At 41.7% G+C, this 18634-nt stretch overlaps 1 protein-coding gene across 4 annotated transcripts in view; it reads left to right on the top strand.

Annotated features, from left to right (window-relative positions):
- Positions 1-18634, top strand: part of sema5a (sema domain, seven thrombospondin repeats (type 1 and type 1-like), transmembrane domain (TM) and short cytoplasmic domain, (semaphorin) 5A) — a 121106-nt gene that overhangs the window by 38712 nt on the left and 63760 nt on the right. For all 4 annotated transcript variants that reach the window (XR_015110902.1, XM_086191441.1, XM_086191440.1 and 1 more), the window contains exons 3-5: positions 2230-2329; positions 4452-4497; positions 15560-15622. Coding sequence is in view for 3 of the 4 variants with exons in the window: in XM_086191441.1 (XP_086047567.1) it covers positions 2230-2329; positions 4452-4497; positions 15560-15622 (209 nt within the window). In the remaining variant the exon portion in view is untranslated. The remainder of the gene's footprint in view (positions 1-2229; positions 2330-4451; positions 4498-15559; positions 15623-18634) is intronic.

The raw sequence follows: 18634 nt of genomic DNA, 5'->3' as shown, positions 1-18634 counted from the left end.
TGTGGTCTCCCAGATATTACTTTCAACGTAATGAAAATGTATTAGAACTGGGAAACCTGGAGCCAGATGCAGGGTGCTTTTCCCCATGCAGGTTTTTTTTTTTAACTCATCGCTAGAGACTTGAAAGAAAACAAGAGAAAATGTCTTTGCATACATCAGCATTGCCTTGCTGCTTTGCAGATGACATTGTTTTGTTTGGAGAACCAGAGTTTGGTCCCCCTACGTGAGCTAGAGAAAGCAGATGTTCTTTGGAAACCACCATCTCCTTGCTCTGTTTGTCTTTGTTTTGAATTCCGCCGAAACACACTTGTACTTGTTTTTGATGCCGTCGAGGGAGAGCGTGCTGTCATTTGAAATGCTGACAGGTGTGCCTGAAGAAGCAGATAATGTGTTTTCGAGGAGGAAATTCAAACTGTCTTCAAACCCTGATGGAAAGCTTCCGGGTAAATTTCAAAAAAGGAAAAAATTAAAGAAAAAATAAGTCCCACTGAAACTTTTAGTGTTGAAAATAATCTTAACGTGAACTAATTTCTAATCACATGGGAAATGCTTGTATACAGTTGTACCTGAAGAATTTATTATGACTGTAGATTAAGAACCTGATGAACAATGGAGAACACCTGTTACCATGGTGACTGATTGACAAGCCTTAACTAAACCTATCGGGTAACCAGACCGTAGACAGGCCGTCCTCATAGCTCCACAACCTCCGGGGGGCCTGTGATTCGATTGGTCAGGGGTTAATGGGTTGGGCGCCATGAGAAAAGGCGTGTTCTGGATAATATGTCAGAGTCTGTCTGACTCTGGGATATCTCTCATCCTCTTTATGATTACACATATGTATCATTTACACTGGGACTAAAAAACTCATCGGTTTTACATGATCCATGCAGAGACAGTAGCACAATAGTGCGCAGTATTAAATGCATAAGGAAAGGAATTCAATCTTCCCTTACATCACCGATACCACTGTGCTGAGTCACACTTTTTGACAGATGGTCCAACTTTGTTTGGGGATTTTAAAACAAGGAGGCTGAGAAACACTAACACAAGGGGACTTTAAGAACTGTGCAAAAATGGTGTTTTGAATAAGGAATCTCATCAGGCAAGGATAGCTGCAAACATGTTGGCTCCACATTCCATCTGGTGGTAACAAAACGTTTTGACTAAGTGAATGTGACCCCCCCCCCCCCCCCCAAAAAAGTGTACTAAAGTTTATAGCAAAGTCAAACTCTCCTCCTGTTGTCTTCATAGTAGGAAAGGACATTTGTTCTAAACATGTAGTTCCGCTCACAACGCTGAATAAAAAAGAAGAAATCACCATTGAAAGTAAGAACTTAATCCTGTAACAATTCGATTTTATCTGAAACTTAAATGTGCAGCATTTTAAACATGTAGCTGTTTGCGATGGTGGAGCTGCTGGCTCCACGTGTTGACTCCGGCTCGACTGGGCAGCTGTGCAGAAACAACTGGTAGTGTCTGCTGGTGAATGTGAATGCGTGTCCTGGTCACTGCACTAGCGCCTCCTCTGGTCATTTAGGACAACTGTTCAGGGGGTACGAAGAACTCGCTGGGGAGTGAGCAGCAGTAGTGGAAAAGGTACTTTATACTGTTGCATAATTGTACAGTGCTCAAGTTAATGTACTTTGTCCCTGTGCATCATGGTCCCTGACCTCTAAGCTTTCTCTGGCACAACTTATTTTGCATTGCGTGTTCTTAAAAGAGACATTTTCTTCTCTATAGATAACTTTGTGTGAAAGATTCAGAATATCAGAGCTTCTACCACTAGTAAACAGGGATTCAAAGCGGCTTGTTTTTGTCCTACCCTTTGTCTTCTTCAATCCATTTGCGCAACCGTCTTTGTTGTCTCAAACAATTCTTTAGCTTTCCCACCTAACTGGATATTCTGATTTCCTGATCTGTAAGTTCTGCCTACATCTGCCATAGCTGAATATATCTCTGTTTGACTCACAAGAATTCTTCGACCCTCCTAAGCTGTATCACTTCAAATATTCTGTATTTACCGCAGCAGGAATAAACGTCCCTTCAGTTAATTTGATAAAAGCAAAGGGAGTAGAAAGACTTGCTGTTTTTATGAGGACGCCACACTTTGACGAAGGACAGGCACCTTTGAAGACGGATAATTCATCAGCACAGCTGTCATCTTCAGTCTTGAACTCTCTTCTCTGCCTGGCTCACTGTTGTTGTGTCCTGTGGTGTCGTTGGCAGAGATGGAGCCGTGGATCTTCAGGTTCAAGGCAGAGGGCACGGTGGATTACTCACAGTTGACCTTTGACCCTGGCCAGAATGAACTGATTGTTGGAGCCAGGTAACCTCATTTAGACTTTGTTTTTTTGTTTGTTTGTTTGTTTGTGTTTTCCATTTCTCTTTTTATCTCTCCTTGTAGGTCTTCCATCCTGTCGCCCTCTTTTGTTGTCTGTTCCTTTATTGTCTTTTGTTTTTTTTCTCATGTTTGTTGGTGCATTGCATGAGTAATGATCTGTCTCTCTATAGATGCCTTCAAAAGCCAAAGAAAAGTGGCTTTGGAAATTTATTTTACAAAGACAAAGTCCATTGTCTTTGTCAAGCCCAGCCAAGTGTATGTGTGGTGTGTTTGTGCAGCATCTCCGTTCATTCAGCTACTGAATTGGAAAGAGCTCTCTTAAGAAAACAAAAAACAAAAAAACCAAACCAAACAATTACGCTTTTAACTGGTAGTATATTTGCTTATGTGTGAAAATTAAAGCATGCGCCTGTGGTTTATGTTCATGTTTGTGTGTGTGTGTGTGTGTGTGTGCGCGCGTGTGTGTGCGCATGTGTGTGTGTATGAAAAGCGTGCATACATTCCCTCCGCTCGAGTCCCTGGCTGATTCCAGATGTATGCTCTGCACTTAATGGCTTAGTTGTCAATAGAATGATACACTACAACATGAGAGAGATAACAGGAGGAGCTAGCAGGAAGCAAACAAAAAACAAAGTGAGCTCGGGGAATTCACTAATGCACCCCAAGACAGGGAATTTACTTACGCAACCTAAGATGGAAAAGGTGTGCATTTGTCTAAGAGGTATAAAAGGCGAGTAAAGAAACCCCAAAGAAAGAAAAGCTGTATTAGAAACACACACGATTTAATGTTCATATGATATCTGTACCTTTTCTGGCCATCTTTTATTTTTAGATACCACTCAGACGTCCCCATCAACGCAGTGGTATTTAGAGTGAAAAAAAAAAAATCAAAGATTTAGCTCCCTTCGTATTGCCAACTAGATGTCTGTGGAGTGTCTAACTGTGAAAGAGGACGTGGCTGGATGAATGGCAGCAAGCCGGGCTCCAAGTATGAGCGATAATGGAGGGAAAGAGGGATCGATGCAAATATCAATACAGTAAAACAGGGAGCCGCGGCCACACTGAGACCTGGCTGATTGCCACTCTTCAGGAGATTGATAGATCTCTGGGAAAGTGTTTCAATGTAGTGTATGATGTGTGTGTGTGTGTGTGTGTGTGTAGGTACATTTAAAAAAAAATGAGATGGAAAAAACACTTACTCATCCTGATATGAAAGACAAGGTATTGCAAAAATCTCCGCCTGTAAAAGGTTCTCACAGAAAATGCTCTTTTCTTGTTTTGCAGGAAATGTGATTAAAATGATCAAATCTACAAACATGTTTGCTTCTTTTTTATCATAGTTGTCACATAAATTTAAAAATATATACGGATAATTCTCAATTCGGAGAGAGAAAATAAATGTAAGTAAAAGCAGCTTTTAGCCTTAATTGTCAGGTCTCATTCAGATAATTGGTTATAATGATTTCTCTAGGCAGCCCAAGTCTTTGTTAATCAATGTACTGAATATTTCTCTTGAGGGAGTTTTCATTGGAATCCCAGTGTTCTAAAAAAAACACACAAAAAACAATGAAACGATTTCTTTTGTGCTTGCAAATTCAGATTGCTTCAGGCAAAGAGGGACGGATACTGATTAGAGCAAAGTTTCCCTGCCAGGTTTTGATTTGCTTTCACTCTCCTGCTTCCTTCTATATCTCAACCACTAAAACCTTCAGGAGATAAGAAACATTTTGCTTTATCAAGTCTTTTTTTTTTCCTTTTTTCTTTTTTAAACCTGCTAATTATACTTTGGAGAAACCTGAATGCGGTCTGTTCCTGCAGTGAAACAGGACCAAATGAGTGCCCTCACTAAACTCCTCATTTTGAAAGGTTAATTTTAACTCGGGGAATACTTTAGAAGCAGCAGTTTTAAACATGTTGACATCTTCTAAATGAGTCTCTATGCATCATTTCTAGAAGTGGAAATCCCTTTGTGCTGGTACTGCAGTGTTTAATGGAGAAGAAGATGAAAGGACTAGAGAGAAAATACTGGATATTGCTACAGCATTCACATATATTTTACTTTGAAAATAGCCTCATCACCTCACATGCTCCCTTTTTCTCCTTTCAGAAACCACCTCTTTAGGCTCAATCTGGAGGACCTGACACTGATCCAGGTGAGTTCTAATGCTGTCTAACTTTTTTTCCTTCCCCTCAGTGCGAATATGTTCCTCGTCTGCTCATATTACTCTTCAGTCACACTAGCACAGGCACTGGTAGCGCCTGTGCTAGTCGTAGCGTGCTGCCAGCTCGCACAACTTAAAGCCGTTACAGTAAAACGGTTTAGTGTTTCATATGTCATAACAACTTGCCATCCGGTGGAGTGACGGCGGGTTTGGTTGTCAGTGCTGAAGGTTGATGGCGTGCGCGCGCACGCACACACACACACACACACACGCAGGGATGGAAAAAGTGTTGATTTAAATTCTAGTCAGTGTTAATACCCTTTCTGGTACAATCCAGTTTGAAACCAACATATATGTGCGCGACAGTTGCACCTTTTCTAGGCTACCCATGCGCCATCTTGAATATCGCGCTATTATTTTGGTTAAACTCATCTGCTCAAGCTAGTAAGGTTCACTTTTATTTCGCAAGAGTACTAACATCCCAGCTAGAGCTTTGCCCTCTGCTTCTGGTGACTTGTAAAAGTATGCTATGCTAAAGGTGCTAATTATGCTAGGCTTCGGGGTTTATTTTGCTTTGGAGTTGTCTGTGTATTTTCCCATCAATGGGATGATCTCAGGAATGACTGGGAAGGAATTTAATGACATGTGGCAAAAACGTCCTCTTGAGTCTCAGATGCGAACTGATTAGAATGTCGTGGTCCGAGAACGCTTGTGTTAATGGTAAAAAAAAAACAACAACTCACTATCATGAATTGAAGGATAGAATGATGAATTCATAACATTTCATGTCAATGTCATTTATTGAGCAAAAAACACTACTGGCAATTTTTTTAATTGGTGGAGGAATCGGGAAGGGAGCATGTGCACTTGGCCTTAATTCTGCAATACAATAGTGTCAGCCGCTCCAGCCTTACGAATGCTATGCAATTCCAGTCATGTCATGTGACATAAAAGCGTCACTATCTGGTTCGATGATTCGTCATTGATTAAAGCGTTGGAAACTGTTGGCGCGACAACTTTAGAGAGCTCCATCTCTTCAGTGTTGGGTGTCAAGTTCAGTTCTTATTGTGCGATTCCACCCTTCACTTTCTCTCCCCTGAATGTAAACCAGGATGAGGGGCCTCCTGCTCCTCTGGTAGTCCAACATAAACTCATTTTTCTGCAGATAATGAGCTTCAGATGATTGTTGACTCCTTTGTAAGAGAGACTGATGTTTCTCATCGGAATTTATTCGCTGGAATCCTATTTAGTGACAACTTCCATTTCATCCAAAAAAAAACCCCCATCTTTTATTAAAATTCTTTCAAACTCTTGACTATGTAATGAACTGTGGATATACAAGGATGTAAGCTGCAACTGGACTGATTGTCGGAGGCATACAAACCACAAGGCAGTAATTGTAGTTTCCAATGTCTTCCGTCGCTCTTTCTCACATGTTGTCATTCCATTTTTTTCCTGCATCCTCTCATTTTTCTTCTCCTTTTCAGTTGTATTTGAGCCGACATGCAACCCTGCAGAGCTAAGCATTCTGTGACCCTCTGAGTTACCGCACAAATATTGACACATCGAGGGTTTATTTCTAGGTGGTAGCAGCCAGACGTCTTTGATAGTTAGACAACTCTTGATGTTTGCCATTTACACCCTGGAAAACCAGGGGAGGGGGTTAGGAGGGAAATAAAAAGGGAACAGGGAAGTGAGGCAGGTTAGACGGAACAAAGAAGGGGGATGTTGATATAAATCCGCCTGGAAAGGAAAATGAGAAAAAAAATGGTCAGATGAAATAAGAAGCAAGGCTGAATTTGCTGGATCGAGGGGGGGGGGGGTGAAGGGTGAAACACAAAGGAATCAGGGTGCAGTGAGACAGCACACTGGCAGACAGAAGAAAGCAGAGGAGCCCCCACGGAGAGAGAGGAGGATTCATGCAGAGTGAGTCTTTTGTGAACGCTCACTGGGACACATGCTTTTTAAAGACGCTCCGTGGCATCTATGCACCCAGTCATCCCTCTCTCTTTATTTCATCCTGCGCTCTGCTGGCATTGCAGAATCCGCGTGGAGATTCCACCAACCCAATCAAGCTCTCATCTCCAAGACTCTTGAGAGAATAGGACCTGGTAATCCTAAAGCCTGGAGCCAATTTAAAGATTAACTTAACACCCTCTCTAAATCTGGTTTTTGCTGGCCTCCAGTGGTTTAGCTCATCACCTTGCTGCAGTGATGCACAGGTGTGACATTAGTTGTGTTTTCATCGACGTATTTTGATACACATGAATTATCACATCAGGAAAGGTTGATGGAAAGGGCGAAATTAAAAAAAAAAAAAAAGCTTAATTTTGCATAACCGTTTTTATGTTCGAGACTTTTTAAAAAAATAAGCTCTTATGTAGCAAATTCACAAACTTTGTATAGATTGAACTCTCATGATATGGCTAATACTAGCTTGCTCAACAGAAATATTTTAACTAAAAGTAATTCCTTGAGATATGTCTCCAAGTTTCAGGTCATGCTCGAATATGAGCCCGTGGAGGGTTTCCGAAATTAGCACCCCCTACTGGTGGACTGTTTCAACATGATCTCATGAATGTACTGTAAGATCCATGCTCAACACCTACAGTAGCACTCAGGGATCATGTCAGTCTCTCACTCAGTGACCAACAGACTGAAGCCTTAGCAGGGTTGATCCGGATGTCAGACCGTGGAACACCTGCTCCAGGTATCACTTTTCTATTTCTTTTGTCCACAGCGCTGTGGTTAGATAAAACCACTTGGTTATTGTTAGGATGTTAAGCTATACATCAATGAAACAGCAGAAAATATAAGCGAAGCTTCCAGGAGCACAGAGTAAAACGGATGTCCGATTTCTATTGTCTGCAACTTTTAAGCAAAAAATGGCACACATACACACTGGTTGCGTTATCTCAAAACACAAGTGTTGGTTGGAATAAAGCGCTCAAATGGCCGCAGAGAGTAAAACTGGCTTCAGTCCATCGACCTGATTTACTTTTTAAGCTGACCCATGCACTCGTCTCTGCCTTCATTTGATTGGACCAGAGCTAAAGAGGCTGAAGCCAAACTCAACTGCTGTTGCTTAAGTAGCAGAAGTGATGGTTTTCCATTCACCTTTATCTTAAATCTTTCATTTTTTTGGTCTTTTTTCTGTCATGAAACTGGAGATTAAATGGCAGGGTTTATACTCAGTATTTGCCATTCTTATTGTTGTTTGATATAAAAGATGAGAATGAATTTCCCCTTTGGCGGAATTGTTCCATTCACATTACATGTGATGCTGATTGATCAAATAGACTTTCTAGAGGGTATGGCGCTGAGTACGAACAAAGAAACTTGATGCTCAAATAATCGTTAGTCACTCGGTGTGTCTTGTTTCAGTTGCACGGGTGTTCAAAAGAGTTGCATGAGATTTTTCTTTTCCTGCAGAAGGAAAAACAAGCTAAAAGCTACACCTACGCTTGTCTTTGTGATTTCACCCCATCCCCATGCATCAGCCATGTCAGATAATGCCCAATGGCAGTGATTTGTTCTTGCATGGCTGACAGCGCTAAAGGGGAGGCTGTGTATGGTTTGACAGAGAAGAAGGCTTAGTGCCGCTGCGATACAAACAGTCTGTGATATTATAAAGACGTGGGTATAATTACCATATGATCAATGATGGATTGATGTGCACATTTGCATGAAACATGTTAAAAGTGGTAAAATCAGCTGCAAAGGTCGAGGTAAACTGCATCCCATCGAATATTCTGAGAGACAGAAAATAAACAGCCTGTGGTTTTGCTGTTATATTATGAAGGCTTTAGAGTGCAGTGACACTGAAGGTGCTGGCTAAACTCTGCTGGTCCTCTATCTAGTGCACATATCGAATTGAGACTCAGGGATCGATTAAGCCTGAGCCCAGCAACCATAATCTCCTCGGTAAATGCCCTCCATCCTTAAAGGTAATAAAAATGAGAACATGAGAAAGTTGAGAGTAAGAAGACCTTTGCAGAAAACCAGTGATGTTAAGCCATCTTAGGTTTTCATTACCCACATGTCTGTTTGAGGCTACACCCTTTGGATTTGGTCTTCAACAAGCCCTAGGACAAGAAAGGGTTCTGTCACTCAGGAGCGGTACAAAGGTTTGGCTTGGGACCTCTGCGAGATAGAGGGACACTTGTGGAATAATAAATCGTGTAAACTAGAAAACCTCCAACATTACATGAGCTCACTGTGTCATGGTGGCCAGTGAGTAAACCTCATTCCACAACACCTCAGGAGATGCATCGGCGATTGATGCTGTTGCCCATGGCATTATCCTCCTTGCTTGCGTGTCCTCCTTCTTTGCTGCAGGTTTGGAGTTCGAGTCCAGTGGCGGGTGGGGCTTACACAATGCAGGCTACACCAGCATGTACTCAAATAGTACGTGCATGTGGGGGTAGAAGAGGGGGAAGTGACTGGATAGCCCATACTTAAGGAGGTCCACCTCTACTATCAAATTCACTCAGCACCTTTACATAATGATACATAGTCTCGGTTTGATTTGACCATTTAATTGGACTGTCATTGTCCCAGTATATAAGAACCAGGGGTCGGTTTATTAAAGACACATGTCCACTTCTGGATCAGTTGGTGCAGGTGTACTTCATTACAGCTGCTTGGAATCAGACTGTTTCCTGGTTCATCTTTTGCGTCACATACCAAATAAGAAGCAAGCTGCATCAAATGATGGCGCTTTAGTCCTCAACTATCCAGAAATGTGTTTTTTATCCTAGCACTCGTCATGATGGTACAGACCTTGACCTACTGAACATGCACAGGATGTCAAGGCAGATTCAGGGCGAATTGAACCGTACACTTGCTGGAAGGAATAGATTACCAAGTACTATGATTACCAACTGTGATATTACTAAGACTAATGCCTTTTTCCGGTAACGTATCTTAAACACAATAAATCCTCTAATTATAACCCAACCATTGGGACTGATAAGGAAACATTGTCAAAGAACAAAAGTGGATGCTTTCCCATCCATCCATCCATCCATTTCCTTCCGCTTATCCTGTATTTTCACCACATTTAGGTGCCATAATGAAGTCGCTGACTTATCTCTGCAATATGTTCACCTAATGAGAGAGTATATAACATCATTTAGAGATACTCCAGTCAAGGAATTAGCCATAAAAAGCACAATGTCCTTCTGGCCACCATTGAATCTCTCTTTATATCTCACATCTGGGTAATATTGTCGCTCTGCCCCTTTAGTCCCACATTCAGCTCCCTGCCCTAAACTCCTGCCAACCATGGAGAGTTTTATCAGAAGTGGCCTGCATGCAAAGAGTTGACAAGAGCCCTTACTATATTTGCCTTACATTTATTCCTCATTGTGTTGCCAGGGCTAATGAATGACCAAGCAGCTGGGTATACCACTCAACCTTGTATTTCTGTCTGCCTGTGAGCTCCCGAGATTAAAAAATAAAAAAACAAGAAAAATAGCTTTGACAGCGCTGAATAAACCAAAGGTGCACACACATTATCAGCAGTAAAGCCACTGTGCACCGGTTGTGACTTTTTTCCTACAGGGAAGAGCTGCGGTACCCACCTAGGTGGAAGGACCGCATGAAACTGCCACCTAAGCCCTGCACTCAAGTTCATATTGTTTAAACTTTGACCTCAGGTGTTGCTGCTGACCTTTCGAAGCAGATACCAGCTGCATGTGGGAGAAAGCAATGCAAGCAGAGGAGGTAGCGAGCACAGACAAAGAGGAACATCTTTAAGTGTTTTCTGCTGTCACAAACTCAAACGTGTCAAACATTAAATCTAATGCTCAAGTCAGCTTCCATGTGGCGTGACATTTGATTATTTGATCATTAGGATTCCATGATATTGGATTTTTTTGCCGGTGTGCCAATATTTTACAACTGATGAGGCCAATACCCGACATTTGAAAATGCAGATATTATCATGACAGAAACAAGTTTAGAGGATATTTATACGTAAGAACATAGGTTAGCTCAAGAACAAGGCTCCATACTCTCTTTCTAAAGAACCCAAATGTCCTAGAAGCCATTATAAGTGTGCTGCTTCCATGCTAAAATCGAAACAGCATGAAACAGTAGGCTGAGTTTCAACAGAAACACTGTGGCGCAACATAAGTCAATACGCACTGCAATGGGCAGAATCACAGGCATTGTTTACCATTCAATAAAGTAGCAGAGGAACACAAGAAAGTGGATGGCCACAGATGTTCACTACGCCTCCATTTTTCTTTGCATCTTTTTTGTATGTCCACGTGAACTCAAAAAGAAAACTCTTTCCGGCCTCACATGTTGTATTTCACGGGCATGACTCCTGCAATGACACATTACAAGAGGAAGGACAATTAGTCCTGCTAATCGGTAGCTAACAGAGACCATCCTCCATGGCACTGGAAGCATCGCTAATTCAATTACTAGAACCCACTAACTTGGTCATTTAAATGCATAGAATAAAAAGCAGCAATGGGACCAGAGATAAAGATACCAGCACCATCAGTGAGATGGTAGAATTTGACTCTGTGTTTTACGAAAAAGAAAAAAAAAAAGGTGTTCTGGGTCTAAGAGGCTTAGTGGGGGGTCACTTCAACTGTGATTCGTCTTTGCAGGGTGTTAGGATGATATGAGCAGCGGCTCTGACTCGCTCAAACATGACCATCAAGACCAATTTGGCGTGTAAATCTTTCACCGGCTTACGTCAGTGGGCATCAGTGTGAATCGTAAATATTGCGCCTGTGATATCAGCTATTCATAAAACAGATTAGATTCCTCTGACAGGATTTGTCTAGCTCTCACTCCCGATTCGACATCTCCTTGTGATAGCTAGTCATTTCACAAAAGCCAGACAGCTGTCAGCAGAGAGTGTGTTCTCTGGACCCTCTTTATGCAAAATATATTCAATATCATGTCTGGAAACAGAGCTGTTTTGGAATTCAGCTCCTCACTCCCTCACTGACTGACTTCACTCTGCCCACACTGTCTCCCTTGTTCTGTCTGACTCCTAAATTGGACTCTGTTTTCTCTTTGTTGTTTTTCTTGTCTGTTTGTCCTTTATTTTCCTGTTGCTGTCCTTTTTTTTCCCCATCGTCTCAATCGCTCTCTTTCTCTCCCCTGCCCACGACCTCCCTTGGTATCTCTCCTGCACCTACCTCTTATTGACAATAGCTCCTCAGTATGAGACTCCAGCACAATGGCTCATATCTGAGGATTGCTCCCTTTACAGGGGACAGTATTGAGGGTGGACACACAGAAGAGACATACCTCAGGATGTTTTTCTGTAGCTTCCCTGAATCAACAAATTCCCTCTGCCTTTCTCCAAACATTGAACTTTTTTTCATTTCTTTTCTGTTTTTGTCGCTGTTTTTGACATTTTGCTTACATGATTGTAATGTTATTACAACTGGCTCTTATTTCTTTGTTTGGCCGGTTATTCCAGAGGGGAGGAAGAAAATCGTACCCATCAAGTTAATGTGGAAAAGCAGTGACAATTCTGAAAAAAAAAAAAAAATACGGGGGTAAAAAAAGATTAAAATAACTTATTTTGAAATGAAAACATTTCCAAAAAACTACAATAAAAATATTAATTATCACTTTATTGTCTTATAGACCAATTTTCTATTTCAACCTTGTTTATTGTAACTTCACATGCATTCCTAACCAGTGAGGGATTTTGTTTCATCTCCTCATCTTCACGTCCAAATCTCTATATAAACTTTTGGCTTATCTATCACCTTATATATTCTATGCTTTTGTCTTGTTTCGTGGTCGTAAGGATTGTCATTTTGTTTGCTCGAAGCCTCTCTCACTCAATTCTACAAATACTGCAAGCTTTTATTCATATCTTTGTATTTTCTCAAGGAAAAATGTTTTCCAACTAATGGATGCTATTCTCTAAAGTGCATTATCATGTCATTATAGAGTTATGTTTTTCAGCAACCCCCCAGCCCCTAACCCCACCTCTAGGTGACCACCCCCTTGAAAAAAGCCCTCAGCATTCTCGTTCCAGCACATTCCTGACATATTTCCGCTACATACAGATTCATCTTAGGAGTACAGAGGCTGAACAATTGCATGTTAATGAGTTTTTAATGTTTCTTAATGACTCTGGCACCCGCCTTTGTTCTTTACTCAGGACCATTTAAGAGTGGCCAGTCAGATAGAGCACACCCCACGCATAAAGGCTTCACTTTCTTCACCAGGCCACAAACCTGATGTCTTACATATGTAATGAGAATATGTGGTTAAAAAGAAAAAAAAATCTGCTTTGAACCGTGCTGGATGGTGATGAATCACATAATTACTCCATAATGGTGAAAGCAACCACTTTGCTGCCAATAATGTGATCTCATGTTGTGATTTTGCATTGTATTATGCCATTAACAGGTTTACCCCCCTCCACTCCCACCCCTCGTGAGATTAGTGAAAGTATTTTCAGTGCCCACAATGAAGTCAGCTGGGACTGGCAGTGCTGCTGTGTGCGTGTGTGTGCGTGCGTGCGTGTGTGAGTGTGCGTGTGTGTGTGTGAGTGGGTGTGTGTGTGTGTAGGCTGGGCTGCTTCTGCTGATGTGTGTGGTTTGTGTCTGTGGTGGCTTCATGGCCCCAGAATAGCCAGCTTTGGTCTGGAATGTACACACACACACACACACACGCACGCACGCACGCACGCACGCATACACTTGCACATACATGTTCACACACAACTTAAGTCACTTTTGGGGTATTTACATGGACCTGGAGACTTATACTGAAACTGTTTGCCCAACACCCTCAAGAGGAACTTCCCCTGACCCCCAAACTCTCAGTGTTATTTTCAAAAATGCTAAAAAGGAGGCAAAGTTCTTAAAGGAGCAGGGAGGGGCAGGGAGGGGCAGCAAAGATCAGGGCAGGGAAGGGCTTAGGAGAGTTGCAAGGTGTGTATGAATGTGGAGTTCAGTGACCGGCCTGGGAAAATGAGATGCAACGACAATGGCTTGAGCCGTGCATGCATGGGAATCACCCCTAGCATTGAAGTTACTTTTGTACAATGGCCACATGGTGTAATTACAGGTACAGCATCTGGATGCACTGCACCCCCCCCCCCCCCAAAAAAAAAAACTAACTTTTTTTCCCATTATGTTGTGAATGAAGCAGCTGCAAAACAGTTACAGACACTGCAAAAAGGCAAATGTTTAGCTAACATAATTTGATCAGATATGATTTTAACAGTCCAAAAGAGCCGCAAGATTAAATCATTTTATCAAGTTAACGGGGATTAGACAAGAATTTACTCTGACAGCAGATGTGCTCTATGCACTCGAGAGGTTCCTTGAAGGCCAAAATCTTTTGGTTTCATGCTCCACTGAGAAACTTTTATAGGAAAAGATGAGACTCCACCTCCGACGCTGTATCCTGCTGTATTTATACATCTATTGTTTCAACCTGAAGGGGACAGCTGCTATACATATTTATAACACATTTTAGAATTTTACTTTACAGTGAAATGTCAAGATTTGGATATGAATCCCCCCCCCCCTCCTCAAAACATCCTGGCACAGTCGTTTTCAGGTTCAGCTGCTTTTTTTTTTTTTTAACCCGGAATCAACTTGTGTAAAAGGCGTTTCGTGTCCCTGCTAAATGCATAATGTTGACATCACTATTCTCATTTCCATCAAAAATGATTATGTTGGAATCTGTATCAAACAAAGATGTATGAAAAGTCTAGAATGTGATGTGTAGCCAGGATATCTCTGCAGCAGTGCAATTTAATTTAAGATGGTATTTTTACATTCGTACCATCACAGAATGTTACCACGCTCCTTCTTCTCCCTGAGCCCCCTCCTGTTACTACGTTTGCATTAATATGCATGACATGAAAAAGTTTACATACGAACGTTCCTACACCAAAGAGGCAAAAGTTTTAAGCATTCAACTAACTCACCAAGCTGTCTCAAAGAGAAAAAGGTTGACAGGGTTCTGTTTTCTTTTCCCTTTCTTTTCCTGCCATAAAACATTCCTGATACCAAGGTGAAAGTTAATATTCTCTTCCGCTTTTGCAATATTTACCATATTTCCACAGAGAAAGAAATCCTTTGCCTCTGGCCACCAGCCAGGTTATTATTACTGCAGGAAAGTCATCTCTCCGTGAGGCCCAAAAAAAAAAGTTGCTTTACTTTTGAAGACTTTTGGTGACTTGAAGTTATGCCCACACTTGTGCCAGCCAAATTTTGCGTTCACTATTCCTTTCTGTGCCAGTCATACGATGCTGGTAGCACTGACTGCTAATTCTTTCTGTCAGAAGTGTGAGTGTCTTAGTGGCCCCTGCTGTCCTGAGGCCAACACTCATTTCATGAATAGAGAACTTTTATCAATGAAAGCTCCCCCAGAGGTCAAGATGAAATTAAACGGCAGAAATTGGAGCATGCTGGTTTCTTCACCCTCCGAGGCTTTATCTCCTTATCCTCGTCCCTCCTGTAGTAAAATGTGAGCGCCGCGTCCTGCTGTTTCTTCCTCACATGTAAATCACGTTGACATCCTACTCAAGGGACCTGCTTGTTATGTCTCCAGATCCCCCCCCCCCCCCCCCGCACATAAATCAAATTGGCATTCAGCTCGGCACCATCTTCTTGAGGTCTCTGCTTGGTACGCACCCTTAATTGGATTCTCTGTCTGTATTTAACATGGCTTAGGGATTTGGACTAAAGTTAAGGTGTGATGTCAAATGTATTTACTGTTACTTGTGTTTTAATCCATCATACCGTACCCCACCTGAGGGTTTTCACTGCTCCTTCAAACTGTTTTCATGTGTGTTGTGCTGTTTTATGTCTTGTGGCAGTTTTATTGCCGGGCAATCTCAGAGAAACTCACCAGACATCAAACTGACAAAGGCGGGAACTCTGCCACAGTTGAGAGAGCCAGGCATTGTTTTGTTTGGGTTCTCCAAGTGGTTTGAGAGAGGCTTTGGTGACAAGGAGCCAAATATTTTTTTATTTTTTTATAATGTTTGCTACTTCTTGATGGTTTACTGGGAATCTCATGATGCTTTTGTGTCTCTCTACAGGAGGCTGAATGGCACTGCGATGAGTTCACCAAGGGAGCCTGCTTCAGCCGTGGAAAGTCTGAGGTAAGTTTAAATGATGCCTGAGTATTTGAAGTGTCATGCTGTGTTATTGCTTTATCAGTCACAATGTGAAGGGGGGGGGGGGGGGGGGGGGAAACAACACAGAGGATTGGTATTGTATTTAACTGGAAAACTGTTTGTTCTCGGTGTACTTTAGGAATGTCAATTGTTTTCTTTACTTTGCAGCTAAAATATATTAGTTTTTGGTCACTTCAGTTAAAGAGACATTACAACAATGTAGAGGTATACTTTTCAATAAAGGACGTAAACTTGTGAGGTGGAGATTTTAAAGGGAATGGCTGAAATGAGCACAGCAAATGCTGACTGGAAGTCCCTGTATGGGTGCAAAAAGCTCTGAATCGCTTCTTCCTACATTTCCCACAATGCATTCTGATACTTTCTCCAATGCGCATACCCACGTATGAATTCTTCATTTTTCCACAGTTAAACCTGCTAAAAAGAAAAAAGGTGATCGACCGCTGCAAGTAGAAGAGCTTTTCTCAGTGACAGGTTTTCTGCGGTTGCTATTTTCATCTTTTGCTTGTTTTTTCAACATGTTGAATTTGTGGCTGCAATGAAGGAAAGCTGAAGAAATTTAAGTTTTCTTTGGCTCGTACTGTTGATAGTAGAGCCCTGACCACTCCTTGAATAAAAGCCTGAGATTGGAAGTGGGATTTCTGTTTAGATCAGTGCCGTTTGCAGTCAGAGCATACCCTATCCCAAGGCCCATCAGCTATGTCTGACTGAGCCCCTGATGTTTCCATGAAGCCAGCGGATATCCCATCCAAGATGTCCTTGTTCCATCAGCCACTCATTGTTTACAGTCCGTATTGCAGTGGTTTGTTTCAAAAGTAGTCAATCTACACACAGCCAACAGTTTAAAACCACTACAACTGTTTGGTGAAGTCATCAAACTACATTTTCCAACCTTGCAGTGTGGCCAATGTGTTCTGTCTCTTTTGCACTCCAAATGGACCGTTTACGTGGACGCAACAGAGGCTCGCTCAAACGGGATTGGTCAAAGCTACTCAAATGGAAACCAGGAGCTTTCCTGTCGCGACATTTTCTCCTTTGCCTACAGATTCTGTTTTCATACAAAGAATCTGTTTATAGACATTAATACATACATAACTGCAGGGGTGCTGATCAAACCAAATCCCATTGCAATGCCCAGATTTTAGGAGGTTTTTGGCCAATGGAAAATGGCTCTAGATAAAAACCAGGCCTGGCTCACAGTTCAATGCCCACTATGAGCTAACCTGATGATATCAGTAGGGGTTATTTTCAAAGCTCCAAGCATCTGCAAAACTGATACTGATGTATAAAACCGATAAAGCGTCCTTTGATGGTAACAATATGAGCAAACAACAAACAAGAAAGCAAACTATTTTCTCGACTGCAGGGCTGCAGCCTCCAAACCAGTGGATGATGTTAACATTTTCCTGTGGGTTTGGTTATCTACAAAAATAAAACATGAATCTACCAGCGGAAGTCGAGTTTGACTTTCCCACCATGCAGCGCATCAGTACTGCATAATACTTAGGTTTGGGAAAAAGTTAAATCTTCTTAAGTAGTAAATCATATATCTTATAACCAGTGTCTACAACTAAAAACGTATCAAAATAAAAAATAAAAAAGTGAAAACATGGAGCTTTTCTCTCAGGCTTAACATGGGCTTTTATCGGAAATCCCTGCCTTGTATGTGGGTTTAACCTGAAGTTAAACGCAATCTCGACCACACCTTAACTCTTATTTTTTTTGTGCAGTTTCTTTTTTAAGTGCATGTTTTTAAATGAGGCAAAGTCTTGTCTTTCTCACAGCTGCTTTACTGCTGAACTTGACTTGTAGGTGAACTCCCCAGCCCTGATGTATGTATGTGTGTGTGTGTGTGTGTGTGTGTGTGTGTGTGTGTGTGTGTGTGTGTGTTCAGCACTGTGTATTTATCCTCATGTGAAAGGTGGTTAGGGACCCATAACAGGCATGCTCATGCTGGCCAAGAAAAAAGATAGCTGTTGTGAATTACAGACCAAAGCTTCCTCAGTCCTTGAGAGTCGCTGCTGTCTGGCAGAGTCAAATTGTTTTGCTCACTGTTCCCTTCTGAGGATCAGCTCCTGTGATGTACACTAAGAATAGCATTAAAAGACTTCATTCTCCTGCAGCTGACAGGGCTTTCGATGGTTTATTACCTAGCTCACTGCGCAACAATATACCATCGCTTAAGCTATTACAACTGCGCCTGTGCTTTGAATGAATTTACAAGTGATTGTATTTTTTTCCCTAATGCACTTGTCCGCTCTTCTCTTGTGTATTTGATTTATTTCAAACAGGAGAAGAAAGTAGAGCTAAATTGACTTGACAGGACTTGATTGCGGGCTCAGATTTGTTTTATACCACGAGAGCCAAGCATAACAGTTTCTGTATTACAGTACAGACATGGAACATTTGTCAGGAAGTTTTCATAAACAAGTCAAGACTGTGAGGCTATGAGCAAATATTAAATATGCTGTTATTTACCGAAAGGAAAGCAAACTGCGGAGAAGAATTGAATTATGCAGAGCCATCACATTCACAGCCAAGTCATATTTACACATGGATGCAAGCACAGAGCAAGAGGAAGGGATGTTGTAAAGCAGCATAGATATATATACAGGCATTTATAACAAACGTAACTACAGACACAAACATATAGTTTGTGTTCAGCATCAGGAAATGAGTTGTTTTATGAGTCAACCTTTACGCCTATGAAGATGCTCGCCACCCAATCTCGCTCCTGAACCCTGCAGATTTTGAAAATTTCAGCGAGGGCCCCACGCCAAGCGAAATATGGCCCTTTTTGAAACACCAGGACCTCGCAACTTCATTTCCTCGTCCTTGGAAAAAAGAAAATGCTGCTCTCTGACAGGAACAATGGCTGTTAGAATTCAGTTTGTTGACTGGAGTCTCTTTATGAAAACCTGACGGCGGAGCTCACGACGTTCAGTGGCAATCAATCATTCAATCAATCATTCACTCTGT

This window comes from Aulostomus chinensis, chromosome 21 (assembly GCF_037954235.1).
Source record: "Aulostomus chinensis isolate RoL2024-O1b breed Wild chromosome 21, RoL_Achi_v1.0, whole genome shotgun sequence".
Taxonomy (NCBI): Eukaryota; Metazoa; Chordata; class Actinopteri; order Syngnathiformes; family Aulostomidae; genus Aulostomus; species Aulostomus chinensis.
This window is presented reverse-complemented; position numbering and strand designations above follow the sequence as displayed.